At 22.5% G+C, this 8,917-nt stretch overlaps 1 protein-coding gene and 1 long non-coding RNA gene across 7 annotated transcripts; both read right to left on the minus strand.

Annotated features, from left to right (window-relative positions):
- Window positions 1–2,260: 2,260 nt before the first annotated feature.
- LOC133667208 (uncharacterized) lies at window positions 2,261–3,234 on the minus strand. The gene is made up of 2 exons (XR_009832478.1): window positions 3,080–3,234; window positions 2,261–2,983 (listed from the first exon to the last, which is right to left on the minus strand). It is a non-coding gene; the product is annotated as an uncharacterized LOC133667208 (long non-coding RNA).
- Window positions 3,235–5,671: 2,437 nt separating this feature from the next.
- LOC107992734 (uncharacterized) lies at window positions 5,672–8,838 on the minus strand. Of its 6 annotated transcripts, XR_009832480.1 has the most exons (6): window positions 7,525–8,838; window positions 7,264–7,445; window positions 6,961–7,147; window positions 6,745–6,878; window positions 6,113–6,619; window positions 5,672–6,026 (listed from the first exon to the last, which is right to left on the minus strand). XR_009832480.1 is itself a non-coding variant. In XM_017048783.3 (5 exons), the coding sequence occupies exons 3-5, from the start codon at window positions 7,082–7,084 to the stop codon at window positions 6,458–6,460; spliced, it is 420 nt and encodes a 139-aa protein (XP_016904272.1). In that variant the 5' UTR covers window positions 7,085–7,147; window positions 7,264–7,427; window positions 7,525–8,838; the 3' UTR covers window positions 5,672–6,457. The 6 variants fall into 6 exon arrangements, 4 of the variants coding, with proteins under 4 accessions (XP_016904272.1, XP_016904270.1, XP_016904271.1 ...); XR_009832488.1 differs by lacking the exon at window positions 7,264–7,445; XM_017048783.3 differs by having other exon boundaries at window positions 5,672–6,619; window positions 7,264–7,427.
- Between the last annotated feature and the right edge of the window lie 79 nt (window positions 8,839–8,917).

Raw genomic sequence — 8,917 nt, forward strand, 5'->3', positions numbered from 1 at the left:
AGTAATCTCATTGCAACGCCATCTTCGTTTAACGACGATCAAAAGCTTTCAAGTTCGGCATACGTGTTCAGCCGTGAAAGGCGACCATTCGATGGTCATCACTGGTAATTTTCATAAACTGGTTACTCGGTGTATTCGCTTTCTCCCAAGAATACGTTTAAGTGCGCTACATTGATGGACGTATTAAATGTAAACGCACTATAAAATATTGTGGTTTACGACCGGTTAACCTTGACTTCTATGAGAACTTAGAATCACAAAGTGATGACCGGATTTTGAGGAAAATCGACACACTTCTCGCAATCGTTTTCAATGTTTTGCTAAATGATCCGTGGGAACAGGAGCACAACATATTTATTGTTTGAATTTGATTAGAGGTGGGTTTAATATTAATTTTTATGTTGTTAAAAGTCGAATTCAATTCACTTTGTAAGATTTCAAAACCTAGGAACTTTTTAGAAAATGCTTTTATTTTATAAGAAAACAAAATTTTTGATTAGGTTAGGTTTCAAAGTTCAAGAAATCTATCTCTAGATTTAACTTTGCAATGATATATTGAAGTTTTTATTCATTTTCGTTATTATTGCAAAAAACTTTTATGCAAAAGATAATACAATAAAAATTAATTCGAAATAATAACTTTCGAAATAATAACATGTTTCCTGCAATTAAAAAATTATATTTTTGAACAAAAGAAAAATTATTGTTAAACCTCTTAATCAAAATCAAGATGTACTATTGTATTATTTGGATTATTATTACGATTTTTGATGGATCAACAACAATGCCGCAGAAATCTCGCTTGAAAAAGTTGTCATAAAGTTTCTTCGCGAAAGAATGGATTCTGACAATATCATAATCACCATAATAAGCCAAGTTATTACAGGTAGATCTCTCTTCTGTCATTTCAATTGTTACAAAAAAAAGACAAAAATAATACATATAGTTGCTATGGAAATCTCTATTTGAATGTATTTACTTTGATTCTTATATTTTTTATTTAGTAATTATTATCTTTCATTTTCAAATATTCGAAATAATATTCAATTCTAATAGTAAAAAATCTCTATACTTAATAATCGTATAATTATTCATTTGGCATTTGCTCTTCTCAATCAATCAATTTAATTATCTATGATCAGAAATACTCGATCTTTCAAATTTAATTGTAAAAAAAACATCTATTTTATAATTAATATTTTGAAAAATCGTAAAGTATGATCAAGTATGAAGATTTTATTTTAATTAGAGGAAAGAAAAATCGTAGATTACTGATTATAATTATATGAATATATATATTATACATTTAGAAATATTACTTTATAACTCAAAGTATTTCGATTTCTATAAATCAAAGTTATATTATATTATATTATATCGGTTCATATTTTTCTCATCACCATTTTTTTGAATTAATGAAAAAGAACTGATTCGTTCATTTGCATACTGGCATTCGTTCCATGGGGAAGGTCCCAAACAGTTGCACACTCGTATATTTTCCGCTTCTGGTTTTAATCAACGGTAATCTCAAGGTTATAACGTGTGTCTACCAGGACTACCGTTTCATCTCTTGGATATATTCATGAATATATAAATATATTCATGTATATACAGAAATCAGAGAAAATCTTCGACTAGTGATAGAATCGAGTATATCGTAAGTTTGAACATTGATTTTATAATCTTCTATAAGTATAATGAATAGAAGACTTCTAGATTTGAATGTAAAATAAAATTATATGTAAACCAAATATTATTTTTAGTTACAAATGTAAAAATAAAGATAAAATTATAAAAATATAAGAATTTTTTTATGAGATAATTTATTATATTATGAGTTTAATTATCTATTTATTGAATAAATATTTTATAATGGATTTGATTCATATTTATAAGTACTATTGAATTTGATATCACTATTTTCGATTAAATAATAAAATTTGTTAAATATTTGTCAAATATCTTTTATAAATTTATTATAATAATATATATTTTAAATATCACATTTTTTCATGTTAATTTGATATTTAATTAAATTTATATTTTACTTAATCTTATATACATTCTTTATTAAAAATTTTGGAGAAAGAAAGAAAATATAAATTCAAAAAAAATATTGAACTACTATAAAAGAATATATTTAAAATATATCTTTTCATAACAATTTCATAATCAATTACTAATTTGAAACTATTATAAATTTTATATATAATAATTTTCAATTAAAACAAAAATTATCACTAATGTATGTATATGTATGTATGTATGTATGTATATATATATATATATCAATTTAGAACATATTCGCATGTATAGATAAGATTGGAAGAAATTAAGCGGAAGTAAAATATTGAAAATTAAGTAGGGCACCGAACTCATGATTAAAGCACAGAAAAAAAAGAAAGGATGCCATCGAATCTCGAACGAACATTGGTCGGAGAAAATGTATAACTTCGCGGGAGAAAGGTCCAAAAGCCGGGTTCGTTGGCCTTCCTTCTTCCGAACATGAGTATGTAATGTTCATAAACCATCTCTTAGTGTGTAACATTCAAGATTTAATGCGAATGAAAGAAAGAAAAAAAATATATTTCATGAAAATAGGTATTGATCGTAAATATTGCTAAATGTCAATTCAATTAAGAATCTTTGAAATATTTAAAATGTTTTGCACCAAATTTCAATTATTCATATATATATAAAATTAAAAATAGTATATTATGTATTACATATAGTTTCATTCATAGAAAATTTTATGAAATATCTATTTTACGAGTTTGATTTTGATCTATTTTTCCACTATTCATAGTACATAAAACGATAAACAATTCTATTTTAGTGAATAAATAATTCATATGATTTCATCTTCTCGCGTGGGTGAGGAAAAGTTCTTCCGCTCTTTCATGAACAAAAAATATCTTATCATTCCGGAGAGACACAATGTGAAATTTGCATGATGGAAAATGCGATTAGAAATAGATGGAATCTGAAACAGAATAATATTAAAAGTATGAAATAATTAAGAAATATAATGATAAATTAAATTATAATTTTATTTGTAAATTATCTTTTAAAAACTAACCTCACTTTTGTCAATTTTTAATTGACAATTTTTCAATTGATGATAAATATCCTTAATATTTAATTTTTGAAAGAATAAATGAAAATAATTCATAATAATATCATATAAATAATTTTATCTACTGAAAAAGCTAATAATTTTTTTTATTCGTGTAAATTAATTAGTTTAATTTAAGAAATCATGTTAAACATCAGTATTTAATTTCTAATTTCAAAATAATTAAATAGCATTTAATATATTAATTTTAATGAATAAAAATATTATTGTGCAATTAAATAAAAATAAAATTTAATCCATAAAAAAATGCAACCTATTTATTTATTTCAAATACATATAACATGAGCTTTCAACTTATATATTGTGAACTTCAAGGAAATTGCAGGTTATTTGCCTACTATCGTATCGTAAAGAGGTCATATCTCAAGAAAAATTAAGAAACATTATACTGCATAATAATAGAACATTGACTAGGGTGGTGATAATCAGAACGATTCAAAATGTGGTGTACAATTTTTTTATAGAATCGCATATGAAAAGTTGTCGTCCTTTAAATGTAATGCGAAACTGCTTGCAAAACTCTTGTCCGGTATTTCTGTACCAGCAAAACTGGACTTAAGCTTAAATTACACCAGACATCATGTTGTATGATTTCCGAGATCGTAATGCATGTTGAACATCTAATGAAATATACTTCCTACATTTATAAAATTTTGTATACGTTTCATTTAGAATATATATATATACACATATATTTTATATATATATATATATATATATGATATTTATTTAAATCATTTTTCTATTAATACATATATATATATATGTTTATATATTTTTCAATAATCAATATTACAAAATTCATTTTTGTAAAATTTTTGAATTTTAGCTTGTTACTTTGAAAATTTTTTCAGAAATTTTACAACAATCAAATATTAACTTTTGTAAATACTTAAAAAAAATGTAAAGATAGCTCTTCATGTTTCAGCATGACACTAACATGAAATTTTGCAATCACTTCCGCATTCTTTGATCGTGTACCGTGGTATAGGATTACGACGAAAGAAAAATGTGAATTTTACGGTAATTAAATAGAAACAATGAAAACAGAGATATGATCGATCATATCATTAGCTATAGTTATATTTTAGCACACTGTAAAGATTAATAACATGCAATATATTTTCATGTATATTCATACATACGTTATACATTTATAAATACCTTTTTAGATATTAATATATCTATTTATTATGAATATTAAATTAAAATAATATATAGGTAAGATAAATAAAGCATGAAAAGCTATTTTCTACAAAATTATTCCATTATATTAATATTTTCTTTTTAAATTAAATCATTCGCAGACTATTATTTGGAGTATTATTATTTATCTATTATTTCTTTAAAAATTCCTGAAAAAAAACTGTAATTATAATTTTTCTACTCTGCAGAATAAAAAGTTATATAAATGTTCTTGTATTTAAAAAAATTAATATATCTTTCTGTTTAAAAAAATAAAATAAATGTTTTGAATATTAAAGAGTATTAAAAATTTATTATATAATTAATAAATAATTAACTATGTGAATTTAATTTAAGAAAATAAACTTAATTAAATAAAATTAATAAATAATAATTTAATAAAATCGATATTTTCATTCATTTATAAATGAATGAAATTATTTATAAATTTAATTTATAAAATTAATTTCAAAAATGATTTTTATAAATTATTAAATTTATTGAATTATAATAAACATTTATATCAAGCAAATATGCAATCTAATAATTAAGATAATAAAAAATAATTAAGATAATAAAAATAAAGATAAATAAATGTAATATTGTTATTCAATAATCACAAATTAATATGAATAATTTTCTCTTATTAGAAATTTTTATTGTGATTAATTTTAAATTTTTGTAAATTCAAACTTTTATAGACGGTGTTGTGTTTCTTCAAAAGAAATTTTTTCTGTCATCCTACACGCGAGTGAACCTACATAATGTCCCACGCTAGAATTACTTTCGAACTCATGTTTGAAAGTGAAATCGAATCATGTTGAATCGAATTTCGAAGAGTTTCTGTAGAGTCGACAACCATAACGGAATCAATTTGTATTTCCCATCATTTGCATACATTGCACTCATTTGAAAATACGATATTTAATTACAAGTATAAATTTTATATTAAAATATTTCATCGAAAAAAAACTAATACTGCATGAATAAAAGAAATTAAAATTTATTTTTTTAATAAGAAAAAAATTATTAAAAAAAAATATTAAAATAAGATCCTATATCTTAATAAATCATTCATAAAGAGATTAAAAAAATTTCATCATATATTAAATAGTTATATAAATATTTATAATTTATAATTACAATACAAAGTACAAAAATTATTATAAAATTTCAATGTAATTTAATTCGAAATAGTTTAAAAAAAAATTGATTTTTGTTCAGAAACATACATATAAAATGAGATACAATATAGTGTGACAAATTATTTTCCTAAAAATTATTAAAAGTAATATTAAAAGTATATAAACATATATAAACATATATATTTGATTAATTTATAATTAATAATTTTTGTATTTAATTTTGTATTTATTTTTATGTTTATTCTTTTATTACATATGCATTAAATAAAATATATGCCATTTAAAACTATATACAATAGTTAAGTTCATACCTGTAATATATATTTATTACATTCAAAATATATTTTCATAATTATAAATTACTTTTGTAATTATTTAAAGTTTATTTTAGAATATTTCAAAATAATGTACAATAAAAATTATGCAATGATAAAATTTCATCATTGTTAATTTAATCACATTTCATTATTGAATATTAACACATTGTATATATTTTAACAAAATTATTTATATAATTTATATAATTTATATTAAAATTAATTCCATTTTTAATCTTTTATCTGAAATAGTAATGAAGTAATCAAATAAGTAATTTTTTTCAAAATATATTTAATATATAACACTTAACTGAAAAAATATTACGTACCATGTATTTTTTTCTCTCTTTTTTCATAAAGTTTTATTTTTATAATAAAATAAGATTTATAATAATATTAAATAAACATAGTAAATTATAAATCATCCTTACATCAAAATAAAACAGAAATATAGATCATAATGGCTACAAATTGAGAAGCCATTTGGAATGTTTTTTCTTTATATATATATATGTAAAAAAAATAACAATCAATGTTCTAATGTTACTACCACAATATTTTTTGAAGTATATTTTGTGATTTTGGCTGATAGATGGAAAACTGAATTAGATGTTGGTAGCAAATTAGCACAAAGTGCTATTCTACAAACACATCAACTACACTCAAGTAGATATTCACGGAGGTTGTGAATTATATCTGTTATTGTCATCTGGCAATATTAAATTAGATGCTGGTTCATCTTCAAATATGCCTTCATCTACTTCATCATCAGAAATGGTAAGTTCATCGAGATATTTATAACTATTACTTAGTTGACTGGATGGTACCACTTGTTCCTAAAAAAAAACATGCAAGAACAATTCAAGTGAATATAACACTAATGAATATATATTATATAAAAGTATATATTATTAAACTTAAGTTAAAAATAGATAATTATTATCATATTTATTGATCATACCTCAGATTCTGTATTTATATCTTGAAATGAAGTATCAACTTCATAATCAAATAAATCTTCTTCTGGTTCTTCTAATGGATGAACTAGTAATTGTGCAGAACCTTCGTTTAAATTCATAGTTACTTCTGGTTCTCCTATAAATTTGCATAAATATATGTTAGTTATTAATTATTTATTGGAAACATATAATTTATATTTTCTTGTATCTTTACTTACGAAGTGGATCATCTAAACGATTATCCAAATCAAGATATGCTGTTAACCTGTTGCTATTATTATTATTATTGTCGTATCTACAGTGGATCAGATCATTATTATTCTGATTTTGTAATTCATCCATGTCTTCTGTTATTTCAGTTGATAGTACATTCAGACTGGATCGTCTATGAAATATCTATATATACTAAAAAAAAATTAATATGATTAATATAATCTGCAAAAATTATGTTATAGTATTGAATGTTGGGTGAAAAATCATGATCATGTAAGAAGCATTTAAACACGAATTAGAAAATTTACTTTGAATTGTTATAACTAGTTGTTGCAAGACAGCAACAAATATTTCGTGATGATGAGGATCTTGTAGATCCTTTTTCTTCTTCAAAATTCATCATTTTGAGCAGATGAGTCCGATTAGATTGACGATATCAGAATTCTTCGTCCTTCTGTTAAAACTCGTTAATCTATCACACAGTTTGTTTCTAAATAGAATTATGAAATCTAAAAATGTGCTACGTCATGACGATTATCGACATAATGTATTCTCTTAAACATGCTCACCTTCAATGATGATAACTTGTCCTTTTTTTAAATAGCGTGAAACGATATAAAATTTATTCAAAAACTTGTATCACTATTACAAACAAGAACCATAATGCAATAACGTTGAGACACTAAACAACCGCTCGGACGTCGTGAGTTGATAGGTTATACGCATGCTCCATTCGTGATTATAAGCAGCTGAATAATGTCATGTTCAATAACAGTTATAAAATTATTCAATTTACTATTATTATTATTTGTAATTTAAATTTAAATGTATTTAAAAACAATAATAATATTATTATTTTTAATAATTTATTTATTCAAGTTGGAAATATGTAAATAGATAAAATTGAAATATTTAATTGACCAATTGTATTTGTAAAATTTTGTTATAAGAATTCTAAAATCACTTATCTTATAAAAATTTTGCACAAAAAATATCAATGTATATTTTATGAAATTCATTTATATTCAATAACAATATAAAAGTATTAAAATATTAGTATTTTTAATTCAGACGCAATATTATAATAAAATATATATGTTTTACTAATCTATGTTAAAAGCTTTTTATTAAAAATATTTTTTGTGTATAATTCTTTTAAGATATCTTAAACGTGTATGATGACTAAAGAGTTGTTTAAAGAAAAGAAATTAAACAACATATTCATAGGATACCGAGTCTAAACTAATAATTTTGTCACTTTATTGTCATGAAAAAAAATATATATATATATAAAATATAAATATATAAAATATATATATATATATGTGTGTGTGTATATGTAATACAGAAAATACAGAAAATATCCATACCTTAAAAACAATTTAGGATAAATATAAAAGTTCGGATATAAACATTGGGAAAAACGAGATTGCAAGTACAAAACAAGAACAATAACATACACGCTGAAAATTAAATTTTACGGAAGGATCTTTATAGGTTATTTTCATTTCTTTAAAAAAACAATCAATTAAAAATAACCATATAAAAATATAAATGTTAATCGTAGAATTCAATAATACATAGCGGTCATTGAGAAATATTATGAACTTGATTACTTAAAAAATTATTAGTTTCTTCTTTTTTTCTTCTTTTTTAATGAAAATGAAAGAAATGATCACAGATTTATCCCTGTCTCCCATTTTTTTTTCTACATGCGATTATATTACTAGGAGAAGAAATTATAATAACAAACCTCCCGTGAAGACGTGTTAATTTAAAAAAGAGTATCACTCATAATAATTGGGTCTTCTTCCCTTCAAACGTATATGTCTCTGTCGATATAAATGTCTATTTTCTACGATATTTTCTGAGCCACGTTGCCTTTCTTCATTTATTATTTTATATATATTTTTTTTTTTACCGTGATCTATAAATAGCCTAAATAAAATACATATGTATATC

The sequence above is a fragment of the Apis cerana genome, linkage group LG1 (assembly GCF_029169275.1).
Source record: "Apis cerana isolate GH-2021 linkage group LG1, AcerK_1.0, whole genome shotgun sequence".
NCBI lineage: Eukaryota > Metazoa > Arthropoda > Insecta > Hymenoptera > Apidae > Apis > Apis cerana.

What these genes read in the sequence shown, in the direction of transcription:
- LOC107992734 (XM_017048785.3), bottom strand. Translation starts at nt 7,084, where the DNA reads ATGGATGAATTACAAAATCAGAATAATAATGATCTGATCCACTGTAGA. An exon ending in TCGTTTAGATGATCCACTTC is followed by an intron (nt 6,879 to 6,960) that starts GTAAGTAAAGAT and finishes GCAAATTTATAG; the next exon opens with GAGAACCAGAAGTAACTATG. An exon ending in ATATAAATACAGAATCTGAG is followed by an intron (nt 6,620 to 6,744) that starts GTATGATCAATA and finishes GTTTTTTTTTAG; the next exon opens with GAACAAGTGGTACCATCCAG.